General features: G+C 46.7%; 1 protein-coding gene across 3 annotated transcripts; it reads right to left on the reverse strand.

The window, feature by feature from the left end:
* Positions 1-1752: 1752 nt before the first annotated feature.
* gnb1l (guanine nucleotide binding protein (G protein), beta polypeptide 1-like) lies at positions 1753-14092 on the reverse strand. Of its 3 annotated transcripts, none has more exons than XM_042337827.1 (8): positions 14055-14092; positions 12845-13009; positions 7822-7968; positions 6779-6904; positions 6122-6284; positions 5546-5644; positions 4173-4388; positions 1753-2100 (listed from the first exon to the last, which is right to left on the reverse strand). In XM_042337827.1, exons 3-8 carry the CDS (start codon positions 7935-7937, stop codon positions 1834-1836), a joined length of 987 nt encoding a protein of 328 aa, XP_042193761.1. In that variant the 5' UTR covers positions 7938-7968; positions 12845-13009; positions 14055-14092; the 3' UTR covers positions 1753-1833. The 3 variants fall into 3 exon arrangements, with proteins under 3 accessions (XP_042193761.1, XP_042193760.1, XP_042193759.1); XM_042337826.1 differs by lacking the exon at positions 14055-14092 and adding an exon at positions 13428-13527; XM_042337825.1 differs by lacking the exons at positions 12845-13009; positions 14055-14092 and adding an exon at positions 11225-11552.
* Between the last annotated feature and the right edge of the window lie 5005 nt (positions 14093-19097).

Below are 19097 nucleotides of genomic sequence, written 5' to 3' on the forward strand. Positions count from 1 at the left end.
AATTGGTCAGGGCTGGTTGTGTGACCTTGTTTTGTGTGTGTGTGTGAATCGGCTGCCACGTTTCACGCACAAAACCACAGTCATACCACTTCACAGTGTATTCTGTGAAGCACTTTGAGACGTCTCAATGCGATAAGGCGCTGTATCAAATGATAGGATTATTATTATTGTTGTAAATCCAAAGCACAATGCAGCAGTTGGCTCTTTCTCTCCCCCTCTCTCTCTCCTTGCGAGCAAATTAAGATAAAAGCAGAGCGGAAAAGTCTATCTGATCCACGTAGATTTGTATTCCCTTTCATTCCAGTGGTACTAATTCCTGTTAAGAACAAGCTGTTTGGCTTGGGCGAGTTTCCTCCCAGTGACAGGGAAGTTCTGCTAACCTTGCAACCTCCTGTCCTCGTCCTGTGATTTATTGCTCATTAATGAGCCATTCACACACCAAAAGGCTCAACGTAGGTTAACCGTCTAATCTCCCAAACCCTAGGAATATGCTGATATGTTATTTAACTCACACGCTGAGGGCTTTCAGCTCCCTCCAAAGATTTCCTCTCAGTTGAAAAACAATTTGACACATCGCACGTTCGCCTACAAAAACAGTCACTACACTTCGCAGCCAATCACCGTAAAGTGAAGCACTTTGAGGTCCTTCCTCCCGAGTTGAAAAAGGCACTGTATCAAATGCAAGGATTATTATTGTTGTTGTTGTTGTAAACCTCAGCTCCTAGTGGTCTGGCCAACATTTCCCCCCAAAATACAATTGGTCACTCACTCATTCCACGACTGTTTGTGCTGCGTTTCGCCCACAATATATACAGTCAATTCACTTTACAATATATCCTATGAAGTGCTTCCAGACGTCTCAATGATGTGATAAGACGCTGCATCAAATGCAAAGAGTATTAATATTTATTATTATTTGTGGGCCAATAATATAGTTTCAGTCTAGGAGCAAACAGTAACACTAATACAATAGCTTGGCTGCCTGCCTCTGTGGAGAAGATTTCTCTGGTTCTGTGATCCTCACCAGGAAGGCTATGGGAAGCCACGAGCAGACTGGAGGATTAATACAGGGTGGCGCTCAGTCCGGGAATGTGAAGATGATTAATGAGACTTTGAGAAACAAAACAGCCGAGGAAAAGATTTCACATCACCAATTGAGTGAGTAGCACTCGCTGGCCTGATGGGCTAGTCTGTAAACCGCAGTGCCTGGGTGCACTATTAGCCCAATGTGGTTCAATCCTGATCTGTGCTGAATTATCTCGTCCCTCCTGGAACAGCTATAAAGTCCACAATATAATCCAGTGTCCTGGCCATCACTTCTCATTTTACATGACCCAGCTCTTTACAGACAGATATATTATTAATAACAATCCTTGCATTTTGATATAAAGGCTTATCTTCACCCACAAAATACAGTCACTACAGTTTACAGTATATTCTGCAAAGTATTTGAAACAACTTGAAGACGTGATAGGGCTTTATCAAATGCAAGGATTATTAGTATTATTAAAACTTTAGAGAACATAAAGTACTGTTTAACAATATTTGCTATTATTTATTTTATATAAAAAACACACACAATTTCAGGCAAAAAGGAAACACGAGGGTGGGGGGGAAATGTGCAGTAAAACCAGATCACATTAGTGGAGCTTGTGAGAGGATCCGGGTTTGTGATTCCGGGGTAGGTCGGGGCAAGTTTCCTTACTCCACACACCTGCCTCCATTTGCCCAGCAGTAAGTATGAACCTGGTGGTTAGTCGATTGGCGTATCGCTTACCGGGGGTAATAATCCCTCAACACTGGGAATTGCCGTAACAGCAAAATCAACCTGTTTCACGTCTGGTTGTAGAGAGACCACAAGCTGATGCGCTGGTCTTTCGAGCCTGCGGCTAGGAGTCTTGGTGACAGAGCGGAGTGGTCAGAGAAGGTCACACAGTGCACACTGTCTGTGTGGTACTGCAGCACTGCCAAAGCTTTCAGTTTCTTCCAGCTAAATACACGGATGCGCTGATCCCAGCCGGCGGTGGCTAGAATTCTCTTGTCCTGACGAAGGCACACCTGAGCCACTCCAGGGTTTACCAGCTCCAACACTTCTTGAGACTGGGAATGAAGATGGAAACCATAAATAATAATTAACTGTTCAGTATTAAAACGTCTGCTTTGTCTCAAGTGACTTTAATTTGTTTCACCTGGAACAGCCTCTACTGTTTTTTATTTTGTTTTGAAAATAAAACTTTTTTTATTATCTTATTACCTTCCCCACAAATTGCAATGTCCCCTGCACGTCTTAACTCCATGTGCTTTTTTCCTAAGCTATTATGGTTATAATGGAGTCCTGTAGCTCAGTGGTTGGCGCCCTCGCCTCGCAAGCGAGAGGACCCGGGTTTGATTTCCGGTCAGTCAGGGTGAAACCTAAGACAAGTTTCCTTACTCCACGCACCTCTGTTTACCAGCAGTGAATAGAAACCCGGTTGTTAGTTGAATGGAGAATCGCTTTCCGGGGGCAATAGTCCCTTCACAAAATAAATAAAATTTGTTCACTCAATCCATGACTGTTTGTGGGACACTGCTGTGCCCAATTGGCTGCCGCGTTTTGCGCACAAAATACTCAGTCACTAAGCTTTACAGCATATTCCGCGAAGCACTTTGAGACGTTTCACTGATGTGATAAGGCGCTGTAACAAATGCAAGGTTTATTATTATTATTATTATGGTTATAAAGAGCCCTTTGTGACTCCTGCTCACTGTGGTATAAGGAACGCTGCCTATTTAACCAGAACAATATTATGGGAGGGAAGTAACATATAATCATACACAGATACGGCCTGACAGCAAAATACACATAACAAAAAGCATTTGAGATTTACACGGGGGGACAGGGCTATTGCTATACGCACATGGTCTGCATAACACAGCATCTGTTTTCACTTACAGCATGCACGGTGCAGAGGAGATATGAAATCGATTTTCTTTTTGTCTTCCGCGGAGAGACAAGTTTATTTGTTTTAATAATAGGTCAGTGGGTGGCCAACACAGTACTTAACACGGTAAGTTTTGCCAGTTTTCTGTTTTCGGGGCCATTCAGCCCCTCGGCCCTGTTCCACCATTCTATTAGCTCATGGCTGATCTGTACCTCAACTCCGAATACCCGCCTTTGCCCCATTTCCCCTGATCCCCTGACCTAACAAACATCTATCCACCTCAGTCTTGAAAATGTGAATGGATCCAGCCATAATCCACAGCCTTTCTTCTTATTATCATCAATTATTATGATTATCATTATCAAAGGCTCCTCTTTACATATCAAGCTCCTGAAAGCTAGCATGGAATCTGCCTTGATCACTGCGCTCCAATCCTAACAAGATCTCCGAATCTCCTCCTAAGAAATTCCTTTTTGTAACATTAAAAAATTATTTCTTAAACCCTCAACAAACACAGAGCTTGTTAATAACCTGATGTCTGTCTGGCCACTAGCTGGCTGGCTGGCTGGGCTGGCTGGCTGGCTGGCTGGGCTGGGCTGGCTGGGCGGCTGGCTGGGCGGCTGGCGGGACTGGGCTGGCTGGCTGGGCGGCTGGCTGGGCGGCTGGCTGGCTGGGCTGGCTGGCTGGGCGGCTGGCTGGCTGGCTGGCTGGGCGGCTGGCGGGCTGGCCTGGCTGGGCAGCTGGCTGGCTGGGCGGCTGGCTGGCGGGACTGGGCTGGCTGGCTGGCTGGCTGGGCGGCTGGCTGGGCGGCTGGCTGGGCGGCCGGCTGGCTGGCTGGGCTGGCTGGCTGGCTGGCTGGGCGGCTGGCGGGACTGGGCTGGCTAGCTGGCTGGCTGGGCTGGCTGGTTGGCTGGCTGGGCGGCTGGCTGGCTGGGCTGGCTGGCTGGCTGGGCGGCTGGCTGGCTGGGCGGCTGGCTGGGCGGCTGGGCTGGCTGGCTGGCTGGCTGGGCGGCTGACGGGACTGGGCTGGCTGGTACTGTATTGACTTAAAGAAATTAAATGTTAACATTGCGAGCCCCCATTCTGATTGACACCCAGACAACAGGGCCAGGCTCTAGATATTGGAACTGGAAGATGATTAATTGGGCCCAGTTCTCTGTAACAACTCCTCTTCATGACTAAATATTGTTTCAGGGTATCAGACTGTTAGTGTGGAGCTGGATAAATGACACGGAGGTGATTCAGGCTGACCTTTAGGCTCTGTTGCCTGTCAAGTGTCCAGGAGCTGAGAAGCTTTGCCGAAGAGCCGCAGATACCCTTGGCCTTCTGGGGGTCAAAGTCAAGACACATGACTGGTTCTCCCTGGCAGGCCAGCCGGGTCAACATTCTCCCTTCCGACACGTCCCACAGGGTCACCGATCCGTCCTCATAGCCGGCCAGTAGCAGGGGCCGAGAGCAGGGCTCGAGCTGCAGAGAGAGGCAGAGAGAGAGAGACGGTAACATCGCATGGAAATGTCAGTCAGTCTCTCTCTGTGTCAGGGCTGCTCAGTCCCACTAGACAGTCAACACTCAGACACACACACACCATGCACACACCACACACACACACACACCATGCACACACCACACACACACACACACACCATGCACACACCACACACACACCATGCACACACCACACACACACACCACACACACACACCACACACACACACACCATGCACACACAGAGACACACACACCACACACACACACACACACACACATACCACACACACGTCAATGGCAGCTAAGTATGCAATAACAATACGACAACACTAGCTACAAATCAATCTTTAGCAAAGCTGGTACCCAGTGTTTGAGACAGAGAGGCGAGCAGCAGGCAGAGGTTGGTGTGTGGTAGCTGACAGTGTAACAGGGAGAGGCACTGAATGATGTGCCAACATCTAGTATATTGTTAAGGTTTCACCAACAGGTGCAAAGTGAAATTACTGTTAATATCACTGAACAATGAAGCGATTAAACCACAAAGCTACAACAGCACCGGGCAGACTTTGTGAAGTTGAGGCACGTAAAAGAAATAAGTAATTTGTCTTGAATCTTGGCATGTTCACACTTATCACTAATACAGCCTCCTCCCAACCCAAACTGTCTCTTACTTACAATATTGGTTGGGGAAAAATTACTGCACCTTAACTGAAATATTTACTGCTTATTCCATCCTATCCTATCACAGCTCCTGCAAACCTCTCTAATCACCAGCCTTGTTAATCCCCAAATAGGTTGAAAGCAAGATTATCATTTCCTATTCTTGACATTGACAAAGAACCATCTTTTCAACCCAAAAAAGGCAGGCTCCAATACTCCACTCTCTCTCTCTCTCCAACCCACCCTCCCGCCCACACACCTTCTGCCTGCTGCTCGCCTCTCTGTCTGATTCACTGGGTCCTGGCAAAATTATAGTTTTGGGAGAAATCAAGAGACGAGCGAAAAGCAAAACAAAAAACTTCTGATCAAAACCGCGGTTGCACGCTGTGATGATACGAGTCATTAGGAGCTACGTTCTCTTTGTGCTCCACGTTGTGTGTGTGTGTTGTGTGTGTGTCTGTGTGCGTGTGTTTTACCTGCCATAGTTTCAGACACATGGGCATGCCCAGTTTAGCATCTGCTGCCGGGTTTAGAGTGCAGACTGGCGTCTTATTAACTACATCTATGATCTTCACCTAAATTGGAATAAAAAAAACACACACACACATCCACAATTAATCCGCGCTACTTCCAAGTCCATACTTGTTCGGTCACACGCTTTAAAGCCACAGGCGATTGTTTAAGGTAGGAGAGCACACATCACTCGGTTGAAAAGCTTGAAATGCATTAGTAATAATCAAGAAGCAGTTTGTCTATGTCCTGTGGAGTGTGTCCTCCATCAAGCTACAGAAATGGCATCGAGGGTCGCTTTGGTCAAAATGACTGACCTTTGGGTCAATGCCAACATTCGCCAAACCCCATGGAGTCCCGTAGTGTAGTGGTCAGTGCGCTCACCTCCCAAAGCGAGAGGACCCAGCTTCGATTCCCGGGCAGGCAAAACCTTGGGCAGTGTATTCTGTGAAGCGCTTTACATCTCAATAACATGATAAGGCGCTATATCGAATGCAAGTATTATTATTATTACAAATCTGTGTGATGTGAGAGCACATTACCTCTGAGGTGGCTTTCCCGGGCAAAGCTAGCAGGTAGTGACCAGCATTGCCCTCCAGCAGGGAACCCTGGCAGAAGCCATAACTCTCCACTGGGATGGAGTCTGTTACTGCACTCCTCCCCTCCGCCAGGTCCCACACACGCACAGCCGAATCACGCCCCTGGCTTGGTGACAACAACTTGCATTTACACAGCGCCCCCTCACACAGAGTGGCGTCCCAGAGCGCTTGACAGTGGCAGAGGAGCCCGGAGCCGAGCTCTGGGGTGGGGGGGGGGGGGGGAGAGAGACGTTAGGCAATGGTCGAAGAGGAAGATGTGAAAATGGGGAAGGAGGGGCCGAGGCGCAGGTATTGAGTGAGAGGGTTTCAGAGTTTCGGGGCGAAGCAGCTGACAGAACGGCCAATGATGATGAACAGAGGCACGAGGGACAAGCAGGAGGCCGGAGCCAGTCGAGCGGAGGCAGCGAGCAGCGGGTTGGAGATTCTCAAAGCGCTTCACAGGATATACTGTAAATACACTGTGAAGTGTTTGACTGTTGTGGGCGAAAACGTATGTACTGTATGTATACGTGTGTGTGTGTTTGAGTGTGTCTGTCTGTGTGTGTGTGTGTGTGTGTGTATGTGGGCGCTGGGAAGGGTCAGATTTCAGAACCCACTAACCTGAACAGCGTCTCTCTGTGTTGTAGAGTTTGTACCCATAATACAGACTGGCCACTGTGACCCCCCAGAACTGTGTCTGCCCTGTGCGTCTTCAGATTCCAAATGTGGATCAGTCCATTGGCTGAGCTGTTAATCGAGATCAAGTGACAAGGTCTAAACTCTGTCAAATCAGAGTCACTTTAAACCATGATTTGCCTGAAAACAAAGCTTCCCTCAATAATATTAAACATTACATGTAATTTCCATATTTTTCTATGTTTCGCCACAAAATACACAATCACGACACTTGACAATATATTCTGTGAAGCGCTTTAAGACGTCTCAACGTCTATATGAAACGCAAGGATTACTATTATTATTTTACTAATAAGCATAGAATTCAAATAGAAATGTTCAAATGTATGCGTTTTAAAAATGTGTCTGTTATGTCATGAGCTAATAATAATCCTTGCATTTAATACAGCACTTTATCACGTCATTGAGATGCCTCCAAGTGCTTCACAGAATATACTGTAAAGTGGAGCGACTCTGCATTTTGTGGGAGAAACGTGGCAGCCAATTGCGCACAGCAGGGACCCACAAACAGTCGTGGATTAAGTGATCACATTTTTTTTGGGTGGGATTATTGCCCCCGGAAAGTGATCTGCCAAACAGGTTCCTAATTACGCTAGGTAAACAGAAAGCTCTTCCTAACTTCCAACTAAGCGCTATGAATTGGAAACAACAGTAAATGGGAGATGGTCCAGCTGCATTATTTCCTCTTGGCATCAACCCACCCAGAATAATTGATCCCTTTAGGTAGAGTTAGGAAGCAAATCTCTGGTATCATGCTCAAAGCAGTGAGGATAGAGCCAGTCAGATAAGAGGATTAGTGGTTACACTAACGGCTGGAATCCTCTGGAACGCACAGCGCAGTGTGGGCAGGTGTCTCTCATCTTTGTATGGCGTTTATTGTACAGCTTGGAGTCCTGCAGGGTACTCGCTCGCGAGCGCGAGGACCTGGGTTGGATTTCCAGGTGGGAAGCGGAGTAAAGGATTCTCACCCAGAGAAGAGGGCGAGATCAGAGCCGGCCTGATCTCCACAGCAGAAGTGCAGTGTGTTCACCGCAGCCCGTGTCCCGCGCAGTACACACATCGGATCGGGAGGAGACCGCGCCATGGGGGAGGCGATCTCTGCAGGGACAGGTGTCCTATTGTAACAGAAGAGTAAAAATAAAGCCATTTTGTTTTAAAGCCTCATATGCTGAACGGAGCCCCATAGCGTAGTGGTTAGTGCACAAGCGAGAGAACCCGGACTCAATTCCCGGGCAGGTTGGGGCGAAATTTCCATACTCCACACGCCAGCCAATTGTGCACAACAGTGTCCCACAAACAGTCGTGGACTGAGAGACCACATTTATTTTTGAGGGGATTATTACCCCAGGAAGGCGATCCGTCAATAGACTAACAACCGGGTTCCTAATCACGGCTGCGTAAACAGAGGGCGTGTGCAGTAAGGAAACTTGCTTAAGGTTTCGCCCACCTGGGAATCAAACTCAGGTCCTCTCACTTGCGAGGCGAGAGCTCTAACCACTACACTACAGGACTCCAAGTAATCATTGTAGTTTTACAAAGAAGTAAACCATCTCGAACGATTAAACCACAAATGGAACCTCAGGAAAGCGGTGAGAGATAGGGTTAAAGGGGTTTATGTCCAACTGACAATCCAGTCAGCAGGGCCCACCTGTTTGATGAATTTCATCTGCTGTTGGCTAGACTAACACTCGGATCAATGACTAACGAACGAGCATCAATGTGTCCATGCCATCCATCTCTGGGGAGAGATAGAGAGAAAGGAGATACTCTTCACCCCAACCCACCCCAACACAACCCTCCCGAAAATAATTATTTCACCGCTGCGTTTAACCTCACATGCAGACAGCCGCTCAGATGATATTAATCTCACTCCGAACTCTCCAACAACACTACGATAAGTTGTGCTCAACAAGCCCTCCGCTCTGTTTTGTAAAAAATATATACGAACAATAATAATAATTTGCTTACTCAATCCACGACTGTTTGTGGGACACTGCTGTGAGCAATTGGCTGCTGCATTTCGCCCTCAAAATACACAGTCACTACACTTTATGTATAACCTGTGAAGCGCTGTGAGACGTCTCGATGACGTGATAAGCTGCTATATCGAATGCAAGGAATATTATTATTGTTTGCCTGGACAGTGATATTTCAATATGTTTTAATGCCAATATCATGGGCCACCTCACTACTTTGAAAGTGCTAACTGAGGCCAATAGTGCTCAAGAGCTGGTCTTACATCAACACCAACACAGTCATTAACCTAAAAGGATTTAACTGTGTTCATTAGCTCAGCTCCCCTTTCACAGTGAGGCTTAAAGTGGTTCCTCCACACCAGCACTCGTAAACATGTCACCAGTGTTCAATCTCCAGACAGTTTTTCACCAGGGAAAAGGGGACACTCGTGTTCATTGGAATTCTTTGGGATGAACCCAGGCTCCAAAATTCCAGCTAATCGTTTTGTTTAAATTTTTGTCTTAAGACGGTAGACACGGTCGAGAAGGAAGGTCTTCAGGCTCGACCTGCAGGTGGGGAAGGAGGGATTGAGGGAGAGAGTTCCAGAGTTTTGGCGTGTAGTGGCTTAAAGCACGGCCGCAGGTGTGGGAACGGAGACCACGAAGGACATGCAGGAGGCTGGAGCCAGGCAAGCGGAGGCAGCGTCTAGTGGGTTGGGGAGTAAGCAGGTCATTCATCACATTCGAAGGCAACTCTCTGATCAGCGCTGACAGGAAAGAAACTTTCGTTCCATTTCCAATTAATCTCACGCACACAGCGATTTCAGGGAAAGAGCGATAATCAAGCGCGGAAAGAGGGTGTTTTTTTTTAGTAACACTCTTATGACTTATTTGCAACTTGGTGTTGTTTCTTCTGCAAACCTCAGCAGCAACTAAAAGAGTCACACATCCTGTCATGATCAGAAAACCTCCTGGTTAACAGGCTCAGCTTAATTGTCCATTGCTAATCTGTCAGCCACACAGATTTGTCAGCCCAGCCTCCCCAATTAGAGTCAGTGTTTCTTAAGTAAATGTTGGGTGATTAAAGATAGCTGTTCTCACAGCCATTGAAGTCTAATAAAAGTTCGGAAGTGCATTTTGCTTTAGCTCATTTCTGTTTGGGAGTTTTTAAAAAGCTTTTACTGTCAACATCGGGACAAAGAAAACAAATGCTATTTTTGGACAGGGCTGTTCCTAATGTCAACTCATTGTGCCATCAGTACAATGAACTAACCAACTAGCTACTGAGTGCACACAACGTGCACTCACACAGCACCTCTCACGCAGGGAAGAGATTTAGAGTAAAGAGCTTAACATAGATGGGGTGAGGAAAACAGAGAATTTTGAATATAAAGTTGTCAGCCGTTAAAGAGTATGTAGTTCATGTATTATTAATAATAATCCTTGTATTTGATATAATGCCTTATCGTGTCATTGAGACGTCTCAAGGTGCTTCACAGAATACATTGTAAAGTGGATTGAGTGTAGTGTAGTTTGTGGGCGAAACGTGGCAGCCAATTGCGCACAGCAGTGTCCCACAAACAGTCGTGGATTGAGTGGGGGGGGGGACTTATTACATTTGATACAGAAGTCTAAACACAACTCGAGTTCAAAGACATGAATCTCAAGCTAACAAAACTTAAGAAATATTTGAACTTTACCCACTGCAATGTTAGGACAAAGAAAGGATTTAGTCATCAAGATACCATGCGAGTGGAACAGAAAGTTAGTTATTTTAGCACCAGTGCTTTATTCCTGAAGGTAGAGGTAATTTCTCTCTCTTTTTATAAAAACACAAACGACCAACACGGGCGGTTTCAGTCAGTCGGTCAGTCAGTCCCAGGCAAAGAAGACTGGGGTAAAAAAATGATCAAAGAAAAAAAAAGTGAGCGATATCAGAAGAGAGCGACGATAATAAAACTTGGAGCCATTGAGAGAAATAAATTGAGTGAATAAATCGTCCGTATTCATCACGTTTTCAAAGCTGAAACTAGATCGCTTGTGTAATTTAGACTTTAAGATAGCAATAATTTAAACGGGGGTGGAGTGGTGGGGGGGGGGGGGTGGAGGTAGAGAAAGGGATTAATTTGGTTGGGATGAATCAAAGAGTTTTTTTTGTGTCAATATTCTCATCCCAATCCCATATATTGTGGGATCCCGTGGCTCTTTGATGAATTAACGGAGAGTCAGTCTTCTTCTCAGCAGAAGCCAGATAACACAGGAACTGTAATCTGACTCTAAGCTCGGGATAAAGAAAGTTTGTTTCCTTGTGACTATATGATGGCTCGTCCGTCATCACATTCTCACTAATTAGTGGCTAATTATCAGCCTGAGCTCGCTTCCCCTTCATGTTATTAAATCAGAAATAATCACATACCCGGGCATCTGTCAGCACCTCCGAGACCAAGACCCCAATTCAATTGAAGCTACTATATGGAGCCCAAGCTTCGGAGGCTTCCTTGGCAATTTCTACCGGCTTCAAAGATCTCAGCCCCACAGCGGTCTGCCAGCAAAGCATTCTCTCGGCCGGACACGTCCACCTGACTGACAGTGACACTCCCGACCTCTGCATTATTTCACAAATTACTGCTCCGCACAGATACTGTTCAGCTTTTGTGGGTTAATGTTGGGCAAATGACACGCCAGACTCTCTAATGAAGTTAGGGATGAGAACAAGGGCAAAGGCAATGAATGCTGGATTGCCATCAGGGAGTGGAGTGTACACTGTACAAGTCCCACATGTTGACAAAGGCATTCTTGCTGTGATAGACTGATCAGAATCCAACACCGTGACTGTGGGACTCCGAGAGAGGAGACCTCAAATCAGCCATTGAGAACATAAGAATATAAGAATTTGCTGGTGAAAGGAGACCAAGCTCCATCCAGTTCGCCTTCCACCATCCTGGCAGTCAATCACGAGCACATGTCGTGTCCCAAACTATACACTGTATCCCCAGATATTATTTCCTAACAAAAATCTGTCTCATGTGTTCTTGAAAGAATCCACTTTCTGCTTCCTTCCACTGTCTGTCTCCCTCGGGAGCCTGTTCCATACGTTTACTACTCGTTCACTGAAGTAGTGTTTCCACTTTGCAGGTCAATAGAATGAACCTGTTTTCTTCTATGATGCTTCCTTCTATAGCACAGACTGCTGCTTACCACTGTATTGATAAAAAGCTTACTTTAGTTTCTCTCCATCAGATTTTTTTCAAAAAACAAACCCTGACAGTTTTCCTTGGTTAATGCAGAACTCCAGCCATGGAGTTAGCGACTGATATTATCTGGGAGACTGTCGGGCAGGACACTGGGAGAGAGAAATTCCCTTCTCTTTTCCAATAGCCCTGCAGGATCTTTAACATCCACCTGAACAGGGCACAGAAGGGGAGTGAGGTTAACGTCTTCCCCTAAGATGGGAGTGGGTGGGAAAGTAGGAAAAAAATCACAGGTTTTTGGGCAGCCCACACACATCGAAGCCAGACGAGAGTGGGACAGAAACAGAAACAGGAACTTTCTTATTTTGGTAACAAATGGCCTTTTTAAATTAAAAAAAAGCACTCAAAACATATTTAGTGTAAATATTGGCAGAGGCGTGATGGGCCGAATGGCCTCCTTCTGGGCTGAAATGTCTATAATCATTGTCTGTAACCGCTTTACACGTCAACAACTGGTGATTGACCCTGTAATTTGTCTCATGTTAAGACGTATCAGTCGGGATAATACATTTAATATGACTTATACAAAGCATGGTTTATGTGAAACTTGCATAGAATATAAACTCTTGAATGGGACAGATGTACAACTTGGGCGATCAATTATACGATTTATACAGATCAGACTCAAGCAAGTTTTACTACAAAGAAGCGGCATTTATTTTTTTTAAAACTGGATTTCTTCCTCAAAATCCAGTAAAGACGCAGGGGCCGATTTCGGGCAGGACATGAGCAGGTAATCTTACATACAAGAGGGATTTCTGCCAAACAAAGAAAGTTGAGCTTACCTCTTCGACTGGTCTACGGTCTCGATCGCTTGCTCCCGCGCGACACTGTTGGGAGACGCTGTACTGCGCGCGAAGGGCGCCCTTACAAGCGCGAGCTGCCTTCGTGGACGCAGGCGATCTCGCTGCTCGCTGCCGGGTATCTTTCCATCCGTACAAGAGGGTTCACTGCCAAACAAAACGGAGCCTGTCTTACACGCACGATCTCACCGTTCGCCCGTGCGAGAGGGGTTAACAGCACGAAGGTTGACGGGAGTCAGGAGCGAGCGGGCGAGCGGGCGGGCGAGCGGGGAGGACGGGCAGAACGGGAGCGATGATCGCTCGCTGACCGCCACAAAAGGCAAACGTGCCGCGCTCTCTCTCGGGAGCGTCACGGACTCAGTCTCTCTCTCTCTCGCTCGCTCGCTCTTTGTGTCAATTTGTCGTGACTTTTCTGGGTCTCTAACTCTGCAGTTATATATATATATATATATATATAACAATAATATAATAATATTATTATACTGTATGTATTTAGTTATAACTGATTTACTGGGTGACCAAAAAAAGTCTCTGGTCTATTCTAGATAGTAGGCTTCCGTGTTACCTCAAAACATATCGTCGTCATCGTCATTCCTATCAGAGACTGAATTCGACATTGATTAATTAATCGCATCTAATTAATAACAACAACAACAACAACATTCCCCGCGTAAAGCGCCTTTCACGTCGGGCGGACGTCCCGAGGCGCTGGACAGACAGAGTGGGGGGAGGGGGGGGGACCCGAGCTGGGGGTGTGGGGTCGGGGTGGGGGTGTGGGGGGGGGGTCGGGGTGGGGGTGGGGGTGGGGGTGGGGGGGTGTGGGGGGGGGGGGCGGGGTGGGGGTGGGGGTGGTGGTGTGGGGGTGGGGGGGTCGGGGTGGGGGGGTGGGGGGTCGGGGTGGTGTGGGGGGGGGGACCCGAGCTGGGGGTGGGGGTGGGGGTGGGGATGGAAATCACGGTGGAAGAGGAGGGTCTTGCGATGGGTCCTGAAGGAGGGAGGGCCCCGGGGGATGGGGTTCCAGGGGGTGGGGGGGGGGCAGAGCGGCTGAAGTGCCCCCACACCCACACCTCTAAATAAATAAAACAAACGCGGCTCTCGATGTCCAATACCGGAGATGATTGTTGTTGTTAATGAGCAGTTCAGCGCCGGGTCCGGGTCCGGGGGGGGAGTTCTAACGGATTCAACCCCCAACCTGAGCCCGAGGCTTCGCCGCTGACCGTAGGCCTCAAAAACCGGAACTTCCGGTCTGTGTGTTTTTGGGCGCGAGGACCTCTGGGAGTTGTAGTCTCCGGCGGCGGTGCTCACGTGACCATGTCTGGTCTGTGGCTCTCACACACAGTCCCCATCAGCTGAGACCATGACTTTAATGCGACTTATGCAAAGGATGACTTATGTCAAACTCATTAAAGAAAAGTAAAATTCAACGGGGCTTGGGCAGATGTACAACTCGGGGCCATTATACGATTCGTACCCACAAAATACGCCACCGGTTCGCTCTACGGTGTGTCCCGCGAAGCGCTTTGAGATATAATAATAATAATAATAATAATCCTTGCATTTGATATAGCGCTTTTCACGTCGGGAGGACGTCCCAAAGCGCTTCACAGAACACACTGTAAAGTGAATTGACTGTATATTTGTGGGCGAACGCGGCAGCCAATGGCGCACAGCAATGTCCCACAAACAGTCGTGGATTGAAAATGACCAATTTATTATTGTTTTTGGTTTTGAGGGATTATTATTAGGCTCTGTGTGGAGTAAGGAAACTTGCCCAAGGTTTCGCCCTCTGCCTGGAATTGAACTCAGGTCTCTCGCTCGCAAAGCGAGTGCTCTAACCACTGAGCTACAGGACTCCACAAAGGGTAGAGGGAGATGTCTCGAAGACGCGATAAGGCGCTGAGTCTGACGCAAGGGTTATTATGGTTGTGCAGATCAGACTTACGTGGGTTTCTACTGTTGCCGTCAATAGCACTGCAGCCCTTGGAAGGGTTAAGATCACCAGAGAAACTCTCAGCCCACACAGCATACAAGCACACGCCCAAACTTGTAACACTAGGACATCCATTGCCCAGGCAAAACAATACCGCATCGAAATACAATGTGATGTGTGCACACAACTACGTACAAATGATACAACTGTGAAACACCTCCAGCGATCAGTTCAAAGTGAAGGAGGATCCCAATGGTGCTGGGACTTGCTTGCGGAGCTGGGTGTGAACATGTCTATGTTCTTGAAGATTACCTGGCGTTAGTGCATCGCTGTTGAGTTGATACTCTTTTCAATCACTGCATTTTATGGCTAAATTAAGCCAAACTATTTTTAAATATCTTTTAAGAACTTGTCAGTCGATTAGCCCTTTTATGTCAAGCTGCTTGTAAACGGAGACCACATTAATTATTGCCAATCGAATGTTATTTCTGATAAAAATTAAGGTTTTGCTTTGTGTTTAATGCTGAACTGTTGCTTCAGTGTTTCAAGGAACTCTCCCTGTGTAATCTCGCTTGCAAGGCGAGTGCTCTAACCAATATTCTACAGGACTCTACAAGACAAGCTCAATGCTGAACAAATTCCTTGTGAATCTCACAAGCAAACAGTGGAGACTTTAATCCTAATAGATACCCCTCATGTAATAATTTGCTGCAAAAATCCTTTAATTTTCCCTGGCCTTTAGTGTAAGCGAGGGTTTAGGGCGCTGGTTTAAATTTCAGGATTAGGTGAAACAAGAGTGGGTTAAACCTATTTGCAGTTCTGGGATTAGCCAAGGATCAAGCCTTGAAAAAAGGATCCCAGTGTTACACCAGTTCAAACAGGGAGCTCAGGGTCTGTGCTGAGTCCCTGGCAGGTGTTTTGGGAGAACGAGGCAAGCAAAGAAGGGAAGACTTGAAGGGAGCTGAAAGGCGAGGCTGAGGAAATGTGGGGTATTAAGGTGCTTTATAAGTAGATCGGCTCTGCAGGTATTCCATGCCAGCTTTAAGCTGTTGTTCTTTGGCTTTATTTCAGGGAGTGATTTTCTGCACGGAGCTTTGCCTCCGAACTGTAGAGTTTCTCACAGGTACCAGGCAAGAGCAAGCTAACCCCCACAAACAAGGCCCTCCCCGCAGACTGACTTATCAGGCGTAAAAACAGATACACACGTGTGATTGCCTGTGGTTAACCCTTAATCAACTAACTGGAGTTGAGGTACAGATCAGCCACAATCTAATAGAATGTTGGAACAGGCTCGAGGGGCTGAATGACCTCCTCCTGTTCCTTTGTTCGTTCCCCTCACAAACGAACCCATTTCAGGAACTTGCTTTTTGTCTTTGTGAAAGTTGAGGCTTAGGTAAGTCTTCAGGTGAGATCTGAAGATGAGCAAAATGAGAGGGGAAGCGAGGCCGAGGGATGGAGGAGGGTAACAGATCGTTTTACAACCAATCTTTCATGTGGTTGGCGTGCAGCGGGCCTGTCGAAACATGAGTAAAATTGTAAACATAAACTAATTTTGAACGTACTAATGAATAATCGAGTTAATTATAACCTGGGTGAAACCCAAATCCTCAGGGCTCCCTGTGAGTTTGTTAGGCTTGTTGGGTAAGGCTGATGGCTATATTTACTGAGCTGTGATTGATGGTGAAGGCTGCACAAGAGCATTCAGTACGACACCACAGAGCGGTTCATTCAAACCAAAATATAACAATGATACAATCATCATTGCATTTGAAACAGTGCCTTATCACGTTGTTGAGACGTCTCAAAGCGCTTCACAGAATATACTGTAACGTGAATTGACTGTGTAGTTGAGGGCGAAACGCGGCAGCCAATTTAATCTCTCTTCAGTGACTGACTCGGAATCTTCCTCATAGATATATTGCCTCACTTTGCCATCTGCTAAGAGCCAGAGGGAATGTTGAAAGAGCTACCAACTCTCCCCTGCTTTTACCCCAGAGCCCTACAAATCTTTCCTTTTCAAGTTTCTATCCAATTCCCTTTTGAAAGCTACTACCGAATCTGCTTCCACCAGCTTTTCAGGCAGTGCATTCCAGACCGTAACAAAACAATGATACCTGTAATGTGGATTCAAAGCAAAGCATAGGGTTTCAAACAAATAATACACATTGTTGAACTTCACCAGTTAGTTATGTGTCAGTTACAGACAAATGCAGGTGACCTGGAAGATGCGTTCTACATTTTCACAAACTTTTACTCAATTAAAGAATTTATATCAAATGCAAGGGATTATTATTATTACTATTATAACCTTAGGAAGCATATTAGTATTATTAAAGCTCCAAAAATCAATGTTTGCCAAGCATTATTAGTAAGTTTTTAATAAAGTGGAGTCCTGTAGCTCAGTGGTTAGACCACTCGCTTTGTAAGTGAGAGACCTGAGTTCAATCCCCGGCAGAGGGCGAAACCTTGGGCAAGTTTCCTTACTCCACACAGAGCCTAATAAAAATCCCTTCAAAACCAAAACAATAATAAATTGGTCACTTTCAATCCACGACTGTTTGTGGGACATCGCTGTGCGCAATTGGCTGCCGCGTTCGCCCACAAATATAGTCAATTCACTTTACAGTGTGTTCTGCGAAGCGCTTTGGGACGTCCTCCCGACGTGAAAAGCGCTATATCAAATGCAAGGATTTTTTAAAAAAAAACTGTTTGTTGGTCCTTCCAGATGCCAGTTACAATTGCTACATGAATGATGTGCTGGATTGACTGTGTCCTTGATGCACACAGCAGCTCCCCATTGAGTAATGGTATCCTTCTTATCCTGGTTCTCTGTGTATTCAATTGTAGGTTGAACACCCTCGGGGAGACAATGGAGCTGTCACTTTGTTGGCAAAGTCCTAAGCAGGAGTTACAAACTTTGAGAGAATTACATTAACGGAAAGGGTTTCATGTACAGAGACGCAGGTTTGCCTTATAATAAGGGCAGGCATTAGGGGGAAGGTGTGGGCGAAGAGATAGGTCTTAAAGTGGGATTTAAGCACAGACAGATAGTAAGGGGGTGAGGCAGGGAGGTACATAGGTTTAGAGGTGTCGTGGCTGAAGGCACAGCCACTGACGGTGGGTGTGGAGAGATGGGGATTATTATTATTACAGCAATCATAGGGGTGATGGGAAGAAAGGGTCTGAGGGAGACTGACATTGAGGTAACCTGGAGAGCAGTTGACGGTTTCCGTTCTAAGGCCATTGACGCGGGGAGTGTGCTGATCGAATGTCTTGTAAAGGAAAACAAAAGCCTCCGATTGATGGCAGAGGCAGTGAATGAAGTCTGATTGTGAGGACGCTGCCAATTTGTCAAGCCTTGTTTTCAGATCAGGTGAACAAATCAGCACCTATAGTGATGTCAGGCTGCGCTGGTGGAGGGTTGAATGGCACGTTTGTCATTCCTCAGAGGATGTTCCTTCGCCGCTGTTAGACCTTATCCTGTCCCCATGTTTACTCTGTTTCCCTTTAACATCTGCGCTTTTTGTTTTTCTCTCGCTCTCCTTCAATGACGGGACCTGAAATAATCAGCATAGTAATAATAATAATCGTTGCATTTGATCACATCGTGGAGACGTCTCAAAGCGCTTCACAGGATATATTGTAAAGTGTAATGACTGTATTTTGTGGGAGAAACTCGACAGCCAATTGGGTCCCACAAACATGGATTGAGTGACCAAATTATTATTATTATGGAAGGGATTATTACCCCTGGAAAGTGATCCGCCAATTAACCGGGAGGTGGCGATCGAAGAGGAAGGTCTTAGGGCACGACCTGAATGGTAATGGGGGAAGGAGGAAGATTCCCTAAATCTCACTGTCCAACTAACACACGAAGAATGAGCAGCGAGTGGGCACTGACTGCAATAACTGTACCCGAGTGAGGGTCACAGGAGAGAGAGAGAGAGAGAGCGAGAGAGAGAGAGGGTTAACACGATTGTGCCCAACGTTTGTCTTTACAAACCTGCTTTGTGGAGAATTCTCAGCAAATGCTTTTGTGTTCAGCAATCTACTGTTTACACAGCTTTTCCTCTCAGTCACGGCCCCGGCTTCTCTCAGCCACATTTAGAGTAAAATCGCTCCGTGGCTGTTTGAGGGAAGTCGCTGTGTGCAAACTGGCTGCCACGTTCGTCCACAAAACTGACGTTACAGCGCGGCGCTGGGGGGGAAACACTGCACTGTCAGAGACGCCGTCCCTTTGATTGAGACTTCAAACCTCACTCCCCGTCTGGGCCCTGTTCAGGGAGACGTTAAAGGTCCCGCGAA

This window comes from Callorhinchus milii, unplaced genomic scaffold (genome assembly GCF_018977255.1).
Source record: "Callorhinchus milii isolate IMCB2004 unplaced genomic scaffold, IMCB_Cmil_1.0 Scaffold8, whole genome shotgun sequence".
NCBI classification, from domain to species: Eukaryota; Metazoa; Chordata; class Chondrichthyes; order Chimaeriformes; family Callorhinchidae; genus Callorhinchus; species Callorhinchus milii.

Bases quoted from the DNA above. Each gene is read 5' to 3' on its own strand.
- gnb1l (XM_042337825.1), bottom strand. The intron at 6,285-6,778 runs GTTAGTGGGTTC...GTTGTCACCAAG, and splicing joins CACAGAGAGACGCTGTTCAG to CCAGGGGCGTGATTCGGCTG. The intron at 4,389-5,545 runs GTAAAACACACG...CTCTCTCTGCAG, and splicing joins TGTGTCTGAAACTATGGCAG to CTCGAGCCCTGCTCTCGGCC.